Source organism: Plasmodium vinckei (genome assembly GCF_900681995.1).
Source record: "Plasmodium vinckei vinckei genome assembly, chromosome: PVVCY_11".
NCBI lineage: Eukaryota > Apicomplexa > Aconoidasida > Haemosporida > Plasmodiidae > Plasmodium > Plasmodium vinckei.
In genome coordinates, this window is record NC_051303.1 from 30,973 (window position 1) to 51,852 (window position 20,880).

Sequence of the window (20,880 nt, forward strand, 5' to 3'; positions counted from 1 at the left end):
ATAATTTTTCATTAGATTTTGTATGTATACAATTTTAATCGTATCACCCGTTAAATAATTTATATAATGGATTTATACCCATATGGTGTATCAAGTAAAAACAATATATTTGTTCATATTTAATAATGTATTAATCTAATATTATTGTTGTTTCAGTTATAGCATTGTATACAACAATGAGATAATTAATGCACTCAAGAGGAGTACTATAAACCAATTAGTAATTCCCCTTGTTTCATTGTTTTAAAGTATAACATTTTAGAGCATATATATTGTTTTATAATAGCAATATATTTAAATTATATATTTAGAGTTTGTATATATATAATAACCTAATAAAAATGTTATTAGTTCAAATAAAATTTGTTATTATCCGCCTTTTCGATAAAATTAATGTTTAATTATAAGAAATTTCCAAAATAAAACAATATCTCAATATTACTTTTGGTATAATATTTTATTAGATTATATATAGGCATATAACAATAATGCTATTTTATCTATCATATTATTTATAATTATTATAACAAAATGTTACATGAAATTTTATTAATATGCTTATATTTATTTTTGAACTATCTTAAAATATAATTTATTTATACTTCAAAATTATAAAACTTAAAATATTGTATATATAGTTCAGCTTTTATTGTATTATTAAAAATGTTAGATGCATAAAACATCTTTTATAGATGTCGTTGTATTGTCGAATCTCGATCGATATTTTATGATTATCTATTGTATATTGGTAATACGTTTAATTAATTTTAAAAACGCATATATTAATATGGATATATATTGTAATGTAGAGGAATATTCAAAATGAGTTTTATTATTACAGTTTATTTGGTATAATATAATTTAAATCAAAATAATAGTGATACAAATAAAGAAACATGTTATGTTATTCATGATTCAATATAGTCCCCGATTAACAAGTCTTATATAATAAATAATAAGGATTCTTATATATAGTTAGCCAGAAATTAGCAATGCGATATAAAATATAAAATTATAATATTTCCACATTTAATATATATGAACAAATTATATGAAAATATTATAACACGCGGAAAATATAATATTCGGCCCCTTTCATGTTAATGGCTACGCCCTTTTTTGGGTACGTATTTAGACATAATATCGAGATTACCCATAAAGGGTGGAAAATATATTTAATCAAATTATAAAAAATTAAATGAAAATATAACCTTAGCTCAAACCATAGATTTCTTAGAACAAAACTATAACCCATAGTCCAAAACCCTAACCCAAATATGGGTTTCCCCAAACACAACTCTAAATCTGAATCCATATCTCCAATATAGCTTATAGTTTTATTAATAAGTGTGCTCAAATAAAGTTTATTTAAAATATTATAATTATTAACTAAAAATGTGTATATTTAAAATCCATTAATATATAATATATATACATGGAAGAGGTAAATGTGTTTTGACAAACGCTAAACAAAGATAAATTCATTATATTTTAATTAAAAAAATATATTACTAAAACAAGAAATTAAATAAAATTTCGTTATTTTATAAAATGTAAATGTTATGCCATAAAATATTAAATATATTATTTTTAATCATTTAAACAAGTATAATAAAACATAATAATAAAGAATTGCTATTTTAATATTCTTGTGTTTTTGGATTATTAGATATCCAACTTAGACAATTTTTTCATCTTCTTAAATATGTCATATGCAGTCAGTGAAATTAAAATAATTATTGGAACTAATAACCCTCCTGTTATTATAAACGCCAATGAAAATCCAAACAACAACATTATCTTCACAAAAATTTTTTTTCTTATTTTTTTTATCTCTGAATTAATGTTTAATTCATTATTATCACTTGAACTAAGCAAATTATGTATTCCCTTCAACATTTTTCCTTTAATTTTAGATTTTTTAAAATATTCATGTTTTGATTCAGAAACGTTTTCATCATTTTTTATTATTTTTTTATTTTGTATCGTTTGTGTTACTAATTCTTTATCCTCTTTTTTATCAAGCTCTTTTTTTACTTTTTCTAATTCCTTTTGAAGTTCGTGAATTACCTTTTTTGTTTCCTCATCTACATTATTTAAATTTGGTAATGTATTACTTTCTCGATGGTTCTGTACATGTGAATCTATCATATTTCGAAGGCATGCCATTTCTTTGTCATTATTGCAGTCATTAAGTTGATTTGCAAGACTTAAAGTTGACTCATAAAAATTATTCAAATCGAATTGATTGTCTACATCTGCTAATCCCCTATTATTTCCAAATTTTGTGATATTTTTTTCAAGGTATATGTTTCTCTCATTTACAAAATATAATCTCTGCAAATAAATGAAATATTTATTAATAAATATATAATTAATTTCAATTCCTTCTTTAATTACATGTATTATCAAACATGAATCAATAATATGAAATTAATGCAAAACAAATAGATAAAAAAACATTAATGAAATATTATTAATAATAAAAGAAATAGTATGTAACTTACATTTTGAGAATATTCAAAAGAACAAATAATAATTGAAAATAAAACATATTTTAAAATGCTGGCTCTCATTTTTAACTTTATTTATTAAATAAATGAAATAATATATGTAATTTTAAATAATGATGATAGTTTATATTTATTCTAAAAATTGTAATATTTATTAGTTTTTTGTTCAAAATATATGAATGAATAAATATATCCATAAAAAACTATTGTATTTTTTCATTTATTAATTTTTTTCGTTTTCTATAGAATTAATTAATGTAGCTGTTGTAATAAATTTCGCTATATTCATTAAAAGTGTTTATTTATATAAATATTATATTATTTCTTTTTTCAAATAAATATTAATTCTTCTCTAAAAAATAAACAAATTTTAATATTTTAATTATAAAAAAAATATTTTTTTGGAAATTTTGTATACAAATATGCTTTTAATATAATTTATAATATATTGGTATATTTATTTATACGGTTGTAAGTTGTATATTTATAAACTTATATTTTTCTATTATTGTTTACATACGAACAAATTAATAAGCATCAATTAAATAATAAAATATTAGATACATATATTTTTTTTATATGAATAAATACAAACATATAATGAAAACATAAAAATATCGTCGTTGTTATTTACATTTAAATGGTTTTTAATTTAATATATTTTATTTACCGCTTTTTTGCAAATTTTTTTTTCACCGACTGGTATGTAATAATTTTATTTATAAATATATCTCAGAATATACAACATCATGTTTATTATTTCTATTAAAATGGTATAAAATATTCATGCTTTCAAATTTAATCCAAACAAAATAAAATTCCAATATCAAATCACAAAAAATAATACATATATAACCAAATTATTGAAAAGGATACAAATTCATTTATTCCAAATCGAAAAAAGAAATATATTTAATGGTATTATTTTTTTTTTCATCATATTAATTTAACAAATGTTAAGACACTTTTTATATTTAAATAATAAAATATTTTAACTTTTATAAATAATTGAAAACGGAATATTATAACCCTGTTATAATAGAGAATTCCATCATATAGAAAATTTATTTTATGTTTTATTATAAAATATGAAATGGAGCCTTAACCTGGCTCCCTTTTATAAAAATTAATTATATTAATAGACAAATTTACTATTTAGCATTCTTTAATTTTATACATTTTTTAATTCGATTTAAAATATAAGTTAATTAAATTTATAATTCTATGAAATCGCGCTTTCTTTTATAAACAAAAAAAATCAACAAAAAAAATAAATTAATAAATGGTACAGGATCGGCCTGCATAAGTTTGTATATATTTAATGATGGAGATTTTTCCTTATAAACGGAATTTATAGATTTTTTAATTTTTTTTTTTTGACTATATGATTTTATAATTATTTGTATTTGTTTTTTTCCATCAGTCGAGTTTGTAACTGTCTTTGTCGTTTTATTTACACCAATCATATTTATAACCTTTTTCATGTTTTTTTTTTTCTTCAATCCCTTTCTCCATCCAAATGACAAATACTAACATAAAATTATGAAAATTATGTAATTTTTTATGAGGAAATATTTTAAAAATTATATCCTTCATAATTTTCTTTTTATTTACCTTATAAATAATTAATGAAATAATGGGTATTAAAATAACTGTAATAACAATTTCAGGTCGGTTATATCCTTTAAATATATCTACGGAGTTTACTAATTGTCGTGTTTTGTCTTCCACATTTGTTCCAGGGTCGTCTGATCCAATTTCTATGCTAAGTGCTTTACTGCTAGAATCGACTGATGATTGAGTCTGTTTCTCAGGGGGTGAATCAGAAGGTTTTTCTGGTTTATTATCTGGCGAGACAACTTTTTGTATAGAAGGTGGCTCTTGTGGTTCTTTTTTTTCGTCATCTGGTAAAGAATTGGTAGGTTCTGGTTTATCTTTACCTGGTGGGCCATTCTCTGATGATTCAGATTTTTTTACTTTATTTGACTTTGCTTCTATTTTAAGATAATCCATTATATTAATATTTTCAGAATATCCTCTAAAAGTTTTATAAACCTGATTTAAAGTAGGCCATGTATACTTGTATAAATATGTTCGAATATCATTAAGTGAATTAGTAACAGATTCTCTATATTCTATAATATTTGTTATAACTAAATTTCCATATTTTATTAAAATTGACCAATCAAAAACATCATGATTATCTTCTGTACTTTGAGATGTATCTATTTTATCTTGTTTAGTTTTGGATTCATTGGTTGAACCATCTTGAGTATCGGCATCAATTGGGGTACTATCTGTTAATTCGTTATCACTCTTTGTTGGAAGATCTTCATGCCCGGACGATTGATGACCTTGCTGATGTTGAGAACCAGGTGATTCTATTTGAATATTTTGGTCCGATACTTGAGGTGATTGTGGCTCTGATTCTGGTGATGATTGTAGTTTTGGTTCTTTTGTTTCTGGTTTGTGTGCTGATGGTATTTCGCGTTGTCCATCTTTTAGTTGGTTTGAATGTTGTAATGGTGATTTGTCCGCTTTTTTTGATGAGCCTATTTTTTTTTGTTTTATGGGGAATTTACATTGTTTAGTACTGAAGTCATATGATTTAAAACCACGCACCGCTTCCAACTCTTCTCCATTTTCTAGTGTAAGTTTTTTAAGTTTAGTTTTTAAATTATTGTTTGAACTATTTCTCATAAAAGCAGAACTAAAATCATCATATATACCTTTTAATTTATTCAATAAATCAAGATATGATTTGCATTCAGAAATGTTCATATAAAGGGTTTTATATTGAAAACTGCAATTGGCAGGATATTTAAGAACTTTATTATTTTTGGCACCGTTATTATAATCTGTAATCATTTTACATATTATATTAAGTAATTTATAAAATCCGCTCATATACCAAAGATTAGCTTCTTTCAAACCCTGATTCATATCTAAAAGAGACCAATAATCCAATCTTTGTTTATGGTTCTTTAAATACTCTTCATAAGCCTGCTTTAAAGTAAAATCATCCATACGGCCTCTTCCAATATTTTTGCCTTTTTCTTTTTTGTGTATCTTAAGCAATTTATCACTTATCCACATCAATAAATATTCATCATAATGATTATACTGACTTTGTCTTATTGATTTTTTGAATTCCATAATTATATATGCGGCCAAAGCATTAATACCATCTTCATTTGTTTTACAATCATCATTATTACAATATCCTTTGATGGTTATTTTTTCGTTAATTTTCTCCGTATCGACATTTTGATCATTAAAATAACTATCACCTTCGAGAAGTAACTTACACTAAGAAATAGTTATAAAAATATACATTAATTCAAAATTTATCAAATAAAATATAATATTATTTAAATATAATTTAAACATAATAAAATTAAGGATAGATATGTTTTATTTTAAAATAAGGTTATTTACCATTCGTTTGTACTTGTTCATTGTAATGGAATTTTGTTTTTAAACTGTAGATTGGCATCATATTGTTTTTATATAAAATGTATAGACTGGAACAAAATAGATTAAACAATGGATCGATTTCTCTATATAAAATTGTCAAACATAAACGCACTATTAGCATTTTTCTCAATAATAATATTAATTTAAAATTAATATACAACAATATAATAAAATAAAACATATATTCACTTTTACTACAATTTAGATAAGCATCCTTATTTTGTGATTTGTTCGAAACATTTTTATCATATGCGAAATATCGCTATTCTTAATAATATTTGTAATAGCTTCATTGTATTATTTTGTGTAACATTTTAATAAGTTTAAATAAAACACATTTTCTAATTATTATACGTTCTTACATTAAAGAACTATGCATTTTCTTGATTTATAGTAAAAGCATAACCAATTTTATGTTATTATAAATATATAAAGAATTAAAAATGTGTTATTATTGTAATTGTTAAAAATGTATTTGTATCTCATTATTTGAATACCATGTATTGATATATGTTATTATTCAATTTGAAATATTACACTTTTTTATATAATTTCTAACAAATATAAAACACTATTTGTGTTTAAATTTAATATTATTCTTTTTTCTAATTAAATAAATATAATGCGTTTAATTATCTTAATTAATAATTCACTTTAGAATATGTAATAACTTTGCTTATGTACTAACATTTCTTTATATATAAATTAGTTTTGGGGTAATAGTTATTATATATAAAATATATATCATTCTTTTCATTCTTATTATCTATTTAATATATAAATGATTAATAAATGTATTTTAAACAATAAAGAAAATAAATATAATTTAATATATTAATTTTTATTTAAAAATTCTATAAATACTTTGGTTAGAATAATTAATTAATTTGAAAATCAATATAATATGAGCTACCATTTTAAGTACACATTTATACTTATAATCTAAACATATATTATGTGTTATATATTTTATAATAAAACGTTATTTATTTATATAACGAAATAGCTGTATTTTTAACGAGCATTATGGAATTATTATTATATTGATTGATAACTTTAATGTCATAGCACCATAATAAAATATACTTAGCAACAAAATGTAGTGTTTTATTTGATTTATTATGCATACAATTTTAATCTTATAATACCTTTAAGAACATATTTAACTAATTTATACCCATATAGTGCATCAAATAAACATAATATATTGTTCATATTTAGTAGCATACTAATCCATTATTATTGCTATGATTTCTACTAATATACCACTGTACACTACAGTGGAATAATTAATGCACTAAAGAGAAATACTTTAAACCAATTACTAATTTTCCTTGCTTCATTGTTTTAAAGTGAAACATTTTAGAGCATATATTATTTCGTCATACCACTATATTTAAAATATAAATTTATAAGTTTGTGCATATATAATAGCCTAGTATAAATATTATTGTTCAAATAAAATTAATTATTATGTGCTTTTTCGATAAAATTAATATTTAATTATATGAATTTTTTACAATAAAATAATATTTCAATATTAGTTATTGTTAGAATATTTTACTATTTTATATGCATAGGTATAGGCATATAATAATAACCCTAATCATATATACTTAATTTTTTTTAATTATTATAAAAATTATTAGAACAAAATATATATCAAATTTTATTAACATTTTATATTTTATTTTTTAACTATTCTAAATATAATATATATATACCTCAAAACTATAAAATTTAAAAATTAATAATGATTAACCTATTATTATGGCTTTATGATAAATAAATTAAAGCTTATAAAGCAAATAATATTCATACTAATTAATTTGAATACAAATATAATGAAATACAAAAAGAGAACAGTAACTACAATTAAAACTTAAAATATTCTATATATAGTTTAATTTTTATTGTGTTGTTAAAAATGTTAGATGCATAAAATGGATTTTATAGATAATGTTGCATTGTCGAATCTCGATAGATATTTAATGAATCCATATTTTATGATTACCTATTATATATTAGTATTATGTTTAAATAATATTAAACATATACCAATTAACCTGAAAGTATATTATAATGTAAGCAATTGGCCCAAATGAATATAATTATATGTTATAACCTCGTATATGAGATTACTATATTGTTTGGTTGGAAAGTTATAATTTAAATTAAAATAATAATGACACGAATTATAAGCTTTACTAAATAAAAGGTTTCATCAAATAAAGAAATATACTGTGTTACTCATGGTTCAACATAGCTATGGGTTAACACGCCTTATATAATATATAATAAGGGTTCTTATATATAGTTAGACAAAATTAGAAATAAATTATAAAATGTGAAGTTATAATATTGCCACATGCAATATATACAATCGAATTTGATGAAGGTATTGTATCTTATGTAAAATATATTATTCGACCCCTTTCATATTAATGGCTATGTCCTTTTTGTGGTGCGTATTTAGACATAATATTGAGATAAAACATACGGGGATAGACAAATATTTAATCAACATTCACAGACAAAAATATTATCAAATTATAAAGAATTAAATTACAATATACCCCGAACCCGAAATCAAAACAAAAATTCAGTGAACGAAACAATAACCCATTATGCATAACCTTGACCCATAATACTTGAACACCTCGATATCGAAAAAATTAAAATAAACAAATTAATTTATTTTATTTTATGTGTGTATATATATTTCTTGATTTTACAACTTATATTTCATTATTTTATTTTTATATTTTATTTATTTGTATTTTTTTTAATTTTATATATACTTTGTTTCGCTATTAAAAGCAATTTATAATTTGTGTTAATTTATAAAAAAAATATGGATATCAATATTACCACCAATAAATAATTTTTATAAAATTAACAATTTTGATAGAAAAATGTTATTTAGTAAAATTTGTATTAAAAGCATAAAAAAAATACAGAAAACGCGATTTATCGCCATATATATTTTATCATACTATTATTTTGATGTAGTAAAAAATACTGTTATTATAATAATATTAGTATCATAAAATTAGCTGCATTTCTCGGATTAAATTAAATTGTTTTTATATTTAAAAATATAATAGACATGCTTTGTATTAAAAACGATGTATTCTCGATGAAATTTTGTAAAACAAATAGAAAAAAATGTCAAAACAACGATTTAATATAATTATTAATAAAGCATATATATATTTTACATTATTTTCTTGCTTTTATATTTTTATTTTAAATTATTGATTTTCTATAGGGAAAAACGACAGCTTTTTTCTATTACATATAAATAAAAAATATATGTGATTCCATACGTAATGGGACACTTTGGAAAATTTAAATTGATTTTTAATTACATATAAAAATATAAAACTTACGTATTCATAATGTTATATATTAAAAATATAATTTATATAATATAATTAAAATTATTTATTTTTAGATATTATAATATTAATGAAATTATGAATCATAATATTTTTAATATTCATTATTTATGAATATTTCTGTTATTGACGTCGTTTTGTGATTGAATTATTTGAATAAAAAATATATTAAATTTATAAATATGACAAAAGCATACAATTTGTTGTTTAAATAATAATTTGTATTTTTTTTATATGTATTGGAAAAAATTATTTGCTTTAATTTTAATTATGTTATGCAACTTTTCGAGTTATTAATTTTTTATTTAAAAAAAATACTAATATATATTTTATTATTTTCTTTCTAAAGTTCAAAATGAATAAGTTTTATATTCAAATTTCTTTTTTTCTTTTAACCATCTTCGTATATGTGAATAACAAAACCCTTGCAACTGAGATAGCTCCAAAAACAAAAATCGAACAAAAAACAAAAATCCCGTCAATACCAAAAATCGTATCAATAATCGTATCAATAACCTTATCAAAAACCGAATCAAATACCGAATCAAATACCGAATCAAATACCGAATCAAAAACCGTACCACAAACCGAATCAAATACCGAATCAAAAACCGTACCACAAACCGAATCAAATACCGAATCAAAAACCGTACCACAAACCGAATCAAATACCGTACCACAAACCGTACCAAAAACTGTATCAAAAACCGTACCAAAAAACGCGCCAAAAACCGAATCAAAAACCAAATCAAAAAAAAAAACCAAACCCTCAAAACATTATCCTATGTAAGAAAATACAAAATATATATATTACATATTTCATTATGAAAGTATTAAATATACGCATTTATAACAATATTATAATATAAATACAATATTTTTATTTTTTACGCATTAAAAATATGTTCATTTTTATCAATCATAGTCTAAAAGAAATATGTGAAAAAAACAAGGACCTGTTATGTACCAATTCAGAAGAATTTAAACAAGCGGTCGAATTTATGAACGAAGCGGTAGAAAAATTAGAATATTATGCTATAAATGAGAATACTTATAAATTATATAGAAAAAAATCTGATCATCGTATGGATCTATATAAAACAAAAAATAAAGACCATGCACAAGTTAAAAAATATTATTATTCAACTTATGATCTCGATAAGGTATAAATTAATGAACATCATTCAAATTTATAAACCAAATTAAAAATGATTATAATATATATATTTCTCTTTGTTTCCATTAGTATAATGAAACAATGAATAAGTTAAGGAATTCCGATCGCCTCAATCCTTTCAATACAGGCGATGTTAAAAGTATACAAAAGATAAATAATTATTCAACTTAACATAATAGTGTTACTATTATTCGACACTTCGTGATTTATTATTGCCGTTGTTATGTGATACTATTTATTGCTTTCCAGATCTTTAAATTCATAATATCTTATTTTACATAATGCAAAATTATTATTTTTTTTTAAAGTTGTTCGTGTGTACAATCCAAACTTAGTAATGATACAACAACGTTACAAAAAAAAATTGGGATCCAGTCAGAGATATTTTTATGCTTTAGCTACAAAGGTTGAAGTAAGGAAACCTTTCATGTTCTGCTTCTAAGTAAATCATATTTCTCATATTATTCACAATAATTTATGCAATATACTTTTATTAATCTTGTAGATATCAAAAGACAGAACTATAATTGTCATGGCTTCAGGAAATATAAATGATCACAATCCTTCCAGTAAAGAATATAAAAACACTATCGTAGAAAGTGCAAATTTATTCAAAACTGACATTGATTCTGAAGAAGATATTAGAAAAGGAAAATTAAAAAAGACATTTGTTAACATAGCTGGATACCTCATTGAAAAAAGAGAATGGCGTGTTGATATCACCTATGTCGAATCTGTAAGGAATATGCAAATTTTAATAACATAATAATTTATTTAAATAATTTTAAAAAAAAATATAGTTTTAAATAAATGTACATATTTATAATATGCACTATAATTTGCAAAAAATTTAAACATTTTGTGTATGAATTTATAATAGGATTCATTTTTATTAATTTGTATGCTCTATAATATGGTCGGATTAATACATATATTTTATAATATTAATGAAATATATTTTAATATGCATTTATAAATTGCAGATACATAAACTATAAATCAATATCCGACAAATCAATAAAGGAACTGATTTGGAAACCCTTTACAAAAGTCATAAACTAATCCAAACTAATATTGATCCTGTGGAAGCATTAAACAAATATGCTGATAATATAGCCGGATTTGTAATTAAAAAGGACGAAGATAATGATCAAGTTCATCTTACTTATATCAACGCTGTAACCAATCTCAAAAAATAATACCATAATCATTTTTTCTTATTTTCCCATTTATCAAAATTTACTTTCTATATAACTCATATATTTATCATATTTATACACAAAATATTGACATATTTTATATATCCATTTTTTTTCGTAGATCTATTATAATGGCAATTCTACCGAGTATGCCCACAATAAAAGACAGAGAGACCATGAATATACAAAAATCCTAAAGTTAGCAAAACGCATTATGGCTAATGAATTCGATTATCCTCCACGTAAAGGTGTTTAAATACTTTAATATTCCGATCCATATATTGATATAATTAATTTACCTTTATATGGAATCCCTATTTAAATTACCATCACAACATTTTGATTGTTTTAAAATGATTGTTTAGTATATAATTTCTCGTTCTTTTTGTATTAAAATATATTAAATATCTTTAATTTCGTGACAAAATCAAATAATTAATGCTATAATTCAATTATATTTTTTGTGTGATTCCCCTTTATATTAGTTCGATCACTTTTTTTACAGATCAAAATTTATGTTTCGTACTTTTGTTATTATCATTAAACTTTATATTTGTTAATAATTAATTATATATCAATCGAAATCCTCAAATTAACATATACTTTACTTTTTTCTTTATTATTTATATTTTGGTCCTTAAGGTTTGTCTTTGAAAGCCTTTACAGAACCCAAATAATCAATACAATATAAATATATTAAAATCTACAAATTCGATCATTTTTAATAATTTATTTCATATATATATTTAAAACAATTCGTTAAACTAATAAATATTATCAAATCATTCAAAAATATACAAATAAAATGTAATGTGATACTTAACCTTAACCCATTTATGGGTTCCACAAACAATATCTTAACCCTGACCCACTACATAAAATCATATACAAATTATACAAAAACAATACAAAAATACAATAATATGCATATTAATTATATATTTTATTGATTATATTATTTAATTATTCTTGTAGACACAAAAATTATGATCCAAAATTATGGTCATAAATGACTTGTTTCCAAATAGACATATTTTTAACATATATCAATCATTATTATTCTTCGAATCATATATTAAGTTTCATTTCCTTCTTTACTTTTTTTAATTTTTTTCTTATATATTGTCTTTGAAATAGTTTATCAATTCCAAATAATGAATACTAATATAAAATGTTAAGAAGCATATGATGTTAAAGTTTGCATGTATTTAATGAATATAATTTAAATATTATAGTTTTTAATTCCTTATTATTTACCTTATAAGCAACTCCCAAGAAAACCGGTATTGCAAATGCCGATAAACCTGGAATTACTGTGTTTAATATCGATGAACTTGATGATGTACCTTCAGGAGTCTGCCCCAATATTGGTCCTGAACCTTTTACAGGAATGTCTACAGAATCTGTTTCAGAATTTGTTCCAGAATCTGTTCCAGAATTTGTTCCAGAATCTTTTCCAGAATCTTTTCCAGAATCTTTTCCCAAATCTGTTCCCAAATCTGTTCCAGAATCTTTTCCAGAACCTATTCCAGAAATGTTGGGGAGATTTACTTGTGAAATAGATGGAAAATTGCAAGATTTAATTTTATCATAATTATTTATTAAATTGTTATAATCATTTGATAATGTAGACAATAACTTGCTGTATGAAGGATTTCCATTAATATTAGAATCATTATTGAGTTCTTCAAATTTTTGAACAAATTCATTAGCATTATTCGAATCAATTGTGCAATCTAACTTATTTATGTTAATTAAATAATAAAATAATAATAATATACCAAATGGATCATTAAATTTAGATATTTCTTTAATATTCATCAAATCTTTTATTTTATCTATAATTTTCTTATAAGTCATACTATTACCATCACCATTTATTTTCTTATTATAATACTTATTTTTTTCTATATACTTAGTATAAAATTCGTTTAAATCGGTCAATTTATCTCTTTGCTTTATATTTAGTTTATAACTTAACCATAAAATAATGTATTCGCCAAGTTTATCATCTTCTAAATCATATTTATTCTTTAAATTTTTTAGCAAATCAATAACACCAAAACTAGTCAATTGAAAATAATCATTACCACAATTACCATTTGCTGATCGATTCTCGTAATGACAATAATACTGGATTGATTTTGCGTATTTTTCATCAACTCTAAATACACCTTCCTCCGTCATATAAAAATAGCCATCGACCGTACTAATTTCTTTATACTACAAATATATTTTATGAATTAAACAAAAAAAATATTAATATAAATGCTAATCAAATGAAAATTAATATAATTTATGGACGATACAACATATAAAACACATGCGAAGAGAATATTTTATTTAAAAAATTGTATACCACATCCTTAATATTATAATTTGACTGTGCCATAATTTGGAGATTATGAGGGATAATAATATTTATATATATTATGTAAATATTTGCTGTATCTATTTAAGCTCTTTACATAGCAACTATATTTCGTTAAACATCTATACTTATTTTATGGCAATTATCTAAATTACCTTAAATGGAGAGTTACTTAATATACTTTTGCCATATGTATATATGATACATTTATACAAAAAATGCTATTATTACTATAATCCTTAAAGCATATAAATAGTCATTTTTAAAATATATTAAATATTTATATACTTGTTTCTTATAATATATAATGCAGTTTTTTCTATAATTATAACATTTACAAATTAAGTTGCATGCTCCATTTCCTATGCAAATTACATAAATTTATATTATTTTTATTTCATATACTTCAATTTAGAAATATATTTTATTGGGTTATCTTATAATATATTTTAAGCATTTTTCTACGGTTTAAAACAAACAATTAGTACTGAAACCGTATTATTGCGCCATTTTAAGCTTAAATAAATATTTGAATGCAAACCATTTTTAAAATAATAATTAGTAAATATTAAATATATAAAACATAAATAACTATTGATGCAAATTTTAAAAGCATAATAAAAAATATGTGTAATTAGGTTGTTATATTACACTTTGAGAGGAAAAATATATGATATATTTGCTCTTATAATATATAAGTTTAGATAAATATTCTTTAAATGTATTATATAGTTCATTTTATCTTATATATTTTATTTCTATAGTTATCAATGTATATGACCCAAATAATTTATTAAAAATCTTAAGATAAAATAATGTTATTTTAAATTTAAAAAGTTGCAATTTACTAAGAACTGATAATATAACACGTGCTAATATAGAATAATAAAAAGATATTTAACATGTTTTGAATTTTTAACCCTTTTCGATCGATCCAGTTTTTTAAAATATAAAGCCGTATATCCCCAAATTTATCATATAAATAATGTTTTCCCTTTTATAATTAAAAAAATAAATTAATAAATGGACGGGATCGGTCTACATAACATTCTTTATATTAATTAATTCCATTTCTTATCAACTAAATTCCAAACTTTTCATGTTTTTTCTTTACTTCCATTTTCCCTACAATTTCTCATAATAAATATTAAAGTATTTAAATCGACGTTATTTTATAAAATCAAATCGATTCTCTGAAATCATCTGTCTATATCGATTCCGACATTTGATCGATTGCCCCATAAACCATTAACCACAAATTAACAATAAATATAAAAAATACATAGTTCAACAGATTTATCATTAAGTTATATTAATATGAAATGCAATTATTATAATTTGTCCTATATATATTTAAAACAATTTGTTAAACAATAAATATTATTAAAAACTATACAAAATTAGATGTAATGTGACACTTAACTCTAACCCATATGTGGGTACCATAAATACAACCTTAACCCTGACCCACTATATAAAATCATATAAAAATTATACAAAAAATATGCAAAATACAATAAATATATACATATGGCTTTTTATTTTATTGATTATATTATTTAAATGCTTTTATAAACCCCCAAATTATCGTTAAAAAATATGGCCAAAAATTACTTATTTCCAAATAGACAGTTACTTAACATATATCAATCATTATTATTATTCCTGAAATAATTATTGTTCTTCGAATCATATATTAAGTTTCATTTTCTTGGTTATTTTTTTAAATTTTTTTCTTATATATTGTCTTTGAAATAGTTTATCAATTCCAAATAATGAATACTAATATAAAAATGGTAAAATTATTATATATTTTTTCATATAAGGGATCACAAAATATAATTTAAATATTATAGTTTTTAATTCCTTATTATTTACCTTATAAGCAACTCCCAAGAAAACTGGTATTACAGAAAATGTCGATAAACCTGGAATTACTGTGTTTAATATCGACGAACTTGATGATGTAGCTTCAGAACTTAGTGCAGTAGATTGCACAAAATGTTTTTCAGGAATTTTTTTGGGGGATAATGGTGGAAGAGATGGAAAATCGATACATTTAACTTGATCATTATCATATATATTTTTTAAATTTTTATAATCATTTGATAATGTAGACAATATTTGACTATATGAACTGTTTTCTATATTCTTAGGATCATTATTGAGTTCATTAAAATTTTGAACAAACAGTTTACCATAATCCGAATATTCTCTGCAATTCAAAATTTGACTATTAGATGCATAATACAAGTCAAATAATATATAAAATGGGGTATCAAATTTAGATAGTTCTTTAATATTCATATTCATCAAATCTTGTTTTTTATTTATAATTTCCTTATAAGTTGGACTACCATCACCTTTTATATTCTTATCATAATACTCATTTTTTTCTATATAACTGTTATAAAAATCATTTAGATTTTTGAATGTATTTTTTGAATATATATTTAGTTTATAAATTAACCATAAAATAGCGTATTCGGCAAGTTTATCATATTCTAAATCATACTTTTTCTTTAACGTTTCTAGCAAATGAATAATAACAGAACTAGCCATTTGAAAATAATTATTTTGACATTTATCATTTCCTGAGGTATTCCCATAATGACAATATTTGTGGATTAAATCTCTGTAATTCTGATTAACTATTAATTGATAATTATTATTCTCATAGAAATAGTAATCGATCGTATAAATGTCTTTATACTACAAATATATTTTATGAATTAAACAAAAAAACGTATTAATATAAATTCTAATCAAATAAAAATTAATATACTTTATGGGTGATACAATATATAAAACACATGCGAAGATAATATTTTATTTAAAAAATTGTATACCACTTTCCTAAGATCATAACTTGACAGTGCCATAATTTGGAGATTATGAGGGATAATAATATTTATATATATTACGTAAATATTTGTTGTATCTATTTAAGCTCATTGCATACCAATTATATTTCGTTAAACATGCTATACTTATTTTATGGCAATTATCTAAATTACCTTAAATGGAGAGGTACTTAATATACTTTTATCATATGTATATATGATACATTTATACAAAAAATGCTATTATTACTATAATCCTTAAAAATATATAAATAGTTATTTAATACGATACATTACATATTTATATAGATTTTTCTAAAATTATAGTATTTTTAAATTAAGTTACATGCTCCATCTTCTATTCAAATTACATAAATTTATATTATTTTTATTTAATATAGATAAATTCATAACCAATTTTAACAAATCCAATAACTTTATTTTTAATCCTATATATTTCAATTTAGAAATATCCTTATTGGACTATTTTATAATATATTTTGAGCATCTTTCCTATGTTTTAAAACAAACAATTAGCACTGAACACATATTTATTGAGCTATTTATAAACTTAAATAATTCTTTAAATGCATATTATCTTTAAAATAATACATAATAAATATTAAATATGTAACATATAAATAAGTATTGATCCAAATTTTAAAGTATAACATAAAAATATGTGTAATTAGGTTGTTATATTGCATATTTAGAGGACAAAATAAAATATATTTGATCTTTTAATGCATAAATTTAAATAACTATTCCCTAAATGTTATGCATTGCTCATTTTATCATATATATTTTATTATTATAGCTATCGATGTATACGATCCAAGTAATTTATTAAAAATCCTAAGATAAAATAATGATATTTTATATTTAAAAAATTATGATTCACTAAGTAATGATAATATAATACGTGACAATATGGAATAATAAAAGACATTTAATATAATTGAGTCTTTAACGCTTTCTCCATCTATCCCATTTTTTATAATATAAAACCGTATATCCCCAATTGTATATTTGACAAAATATATAGCATTGATACCTTTATAATGCACTCTTATATGTTATTGATTTATCATTCATTCAATAAAACAAATACTTATGTATCTATGTTAGAATGTATCATATATAATTTTTTACTGAATATTTATAGAAAACAATTGTATGTAGCATATAAAAGGGAAATATAGGGCTACTTTTTATATTTTAACAAAATTGTAACATTTTTCAATAATAAATTATTTTATAAAAAATCTATTTTTTATTCATTCATTATTTTAATAATGTTTGCATTCTTATAATTATATAAATATTTTTTAAATTATACTTACGATTTTATCTATATATAATAATAGTAATAAACAAATTTACATATTTATCATTTTTAATACTTACATAAAGTTTTTAAATCGGGTTCATAGAATCTGAACCCCAATAATGTTATTAATTAAATTTATCATATAAATAATCGTATTTTATTTTATAAACAAAAACAATCAACAAAAAAGTAAATTAATAAATGGTATAGGGTCGGCCTACATAAGTTTGTATATATTTAACAATCCCACTTTCTCATGAACTCAGCAGCTTCTTCCTATCTTCATCATTTCATTTATCATCCGATTCAGGTGATATTGAGAGGCGAATCATAATAAAATATTTTCTTGTAATTCTCATTCTTCTTCCTCAGTTTATCGTATAAAATATTGGAATTATTTAAATCAACATCATCTTATAAAATCAAATCGATACTTTGGATTCATTTTTCTATATCGATTTCAATATTTGATCAATTAACCCCAAATTAACAAAAAATACATAGTTAAACACAATTACCATTAAGTTATATTAACACGAAATTCAATTGTTATAATTTTTCTTATATATATTTAAAATAATTTGTTAACCAATAAATATTATCAAATTATTAAAAGCTATGCAAAATTAAATGTAATATGGTACTTAACCCTAACCCATATGTGGGTTTCATAAACACAACCTTAACCTTGACCCACTACATAAAATCATATAAAAATTATACAAAAACAATACAAAAATGCAATAATATGCATATTAATTTTATATTTTATTGATTATATTATTTAAATATTCTTATAGACACAAAAATTATGATCCAAAATTATGGTAAAAAATTACTTATTTCCAAATAGACGATTTCATAACATATATAATCATTATTACTGTTCCTCGACTAACCACTACTCTTCGAATCATATATTAAGTTTCATTTTCGTCTTTACTTTTTTTAATTTTTTTCTTAAATATTGTCTTTGAAATAGTTTATCAATTCCAAATAATGAATACTAATATAAAAATGCGGAAATTATTATATATTTTTTCATAAACCCATATAAGGGATCACAAAAATATAATTTAAATATTATATTTATAAATTTCTTATCATTTACCTTATAAGCAATTCCCAAGAAAACCGGTATTGCAGAAACTATCGATAAAGCTGGAATTAATGTGGTTGATATCGACGAACTTGATGATATAACTTCAGGAGGCTGCAGAGATATTTGTCCAAATTTTTCTGCAGGACTTAGTGCAGTATGTTGTACAGAATTTTCTAGAGAATTTTTTCCAGAACCTTCTACACGATTTTCTACAGGATTTTGTGCAAGATTTTCTGAAGGCTTTTTTTTAGGTTCTATTATTGGAAGAGCTATAAAATTGCAAGATTTTTTATTACCATATATATTTTTTAACTTGTTATAATCATCTGATAATGTAGACAATATTTTATTATATAAACTTTCTTCTATATTCTTAGAATCTTTACTGAGTTCTTCAAATTCCTTAGCAAACCTTTTAGCAAGATTCGAATTATATGTGCAATTCAAATATTCATCATAAAATACATAATACAAATAAAATAATATTACAAATGGATCATTAAATTTAGATATTTCTTTAATATCCATCAAATTTTTTTTTCTATCTATAATTTCCTTATAAGTCGGACCATTATCTTTTATATTCTTATTATAATCATTATTATTTTTTATATGATTAGTATAAAAATCATTTAATTTGATGAATTTATGTTGTGAATGTTGTTTTAGTTTATAACTTAAAAATAAAATAGCGTATTCGGCAAGTTTATCATCTTCTAATTTATAATTTTCCTTTAACATTTTTAGCAAATAAATAACACTACATTTAGTCATTTCAAGATATTTACGAGAATTATCAAATGATGAGTTAATCCCGTTATAACAATAGTTGTGGATTGATTTGTGTTTTGTATTAACTCTAAATTGACGATTATCATCCTCCCAAAAATAGTCATCGATCGTATAAATGTCATAATACTACAAATATATTTTATGAATTAAATAAAAAAACGTATTAATATAAATGCTAATCAAATGAAAATTAATATAATTTATGAGCGATACAACATATAAAACACATGTGAAGAGAATATTTTATTTAAAAAATTGTATACCCAATTCTTAGACATTATAATGAAATTTTGTTATAATTTGGAGATTATGAGGGATAATAATATTTATATATATTACGTAAATATTTGTTGTATCTATTTAAGCTCTTTGCATACCAATTATATTTCATTAAACATGCTATACTTATTTTATGACAATTATCTAAATTACCTTAAATGGAGAGTTGCTTAATATACTTTTGCCATATGTATATTTGATACATTTATACAAAAAATGCTATTATTACTATAATCCTTAAAAATATATAAATACTTATTTAATATGATATATTACAGATTTATATAGTTGTTTCTTATAATATAGATTTTTCTAAAATTATAATATTTTTAAATTAAGTTACATGTTCCATTTTCTATTCAAATTACATAAATTTATATTATTTGTATTTAATAT

General features: G+C 21.7%; 6 protein-coding genes across 6 annotated transcripts; 1 reads left to right on the plus strand and 5 right to left on the minus strand.

The window, feature by feature from the left end:
• Window positions 1-1,665: 1,665 nt before the first annotated feature.
• Window positions 1,666-2,576, minus strand: PVVCY_1100090 (fam-b protein; the record flags this gene model as incomplete). Its single annotated transcript, XM_008628562.2, has 2 exons — window positions 1,666-2,337; window positions 2,508-2,576. 2 exons carry the CDS (start codon window positions 2,574-2,576, stop codon window positions 1,666-1,668), a joined length of 741 nt encoding a protein of 246 aa, XP_008626784.2.
• A 1,151-nt stretch (window positions 2,577-3,727) lies between these two features.
• PVVCY_1100100 (PIR protein CIR protein) lies at window positions 3,728-5,972 on the minus strand (the record flags this gene model as incomplete). The annotated part of the gene is made up of 3 exons (XM_037634507.1): window positions 3,728-4,042; window positions 4,128-5,822; window positions 5,952-5,972. 3 exons carry the CDS (start codon window positions 5,970-5,972, stop codon window positions 3,728-3,730), a joined length of 2,031 nt encoding a protein of 676 aa, XP_037490600.1.
• A 3,774-nt stretch (window positions 5,973-9,746) lies between these two features.
• PVVCY_1100110 (fam-a protein) lies at window positions 9,747-11,593 on the plus strand (the record flags this gene model as incomplete). Its single annotated transcript, XM_037634508.1, has 7 exons — window positions 9,747-10,177; window positions 10,317-10,554; window positions 10,638-10,707; window positions 10,877-10,980; window positions 11,074-11,304; window positions 11,449-11,467; window positions 11,592-11,593. Coding segments are annotated over 7 exons (1,095 nt in total).
• Window positions 11,594-12,835: 1,242 nt separating this feature from the next.
• Window positions 12,836-14,159, minus strand: PVVCY_1100120 (PIR protein CIR protein; the record flags this gene model as incomplete). The annotated part of the gene is made up of 3 exons (XM_037634509.1): window positions 12,836-12,928; window positions 13,025-13,990; window positions 14,127-14,159. The coding sequence occupies 3 exons, from the start codon at window positions 14,157-14,159 to the stop codon at window positions 12,836-12,838; spliced, it is 1,092 nt and encodes a 363-aa protein (XP_037490602.1).
• Window positions 14,160-15,827: 1,668 nt separating this feature from the next.
• PVVCY_1100130 (PIR protein CIR protein) lies at window positions 15,828-17,020 on the minus strand (the record flags this gene model as incomplete). Its single annotated transcript, XM_037634510.1, has 3 exons — window positions 15,828-15,920; window positions 16,017-16,850; window positions 16,988-17,020. The coding sequence occupies 3 exons, from the start codon at window positions 17,018-17,020 to the stop codon at window positions 15,828-15,830; spliced, it is 960 nt and encodes a 319-aa protein (XP_037490603.1).
• A 2,211-nt stretch (window positions 17,021-19,231) lies between these two features.
• PVVCY_1100140 (PIR protein CIR protein) lies at window positions 19,232-20,483 on the minus strand (the record flags this gene model as incomplete). The annotated part of the gene is made up of 3 exons (XM_037634511.1): window positions 19,232-19,282; window positions 19,423-20,331; window positions 20,469-20,483. 3 exons carry the CDS (start codon window positions 20,481-20,483, stop codon window positions 19,232-19,234), a joined length of 975 nt encoding a protein of 324 aa, XP_037490604.1.
• Between the last annotated feature and the right edge of the window lie 397 nt (window positions 20,484-20,880).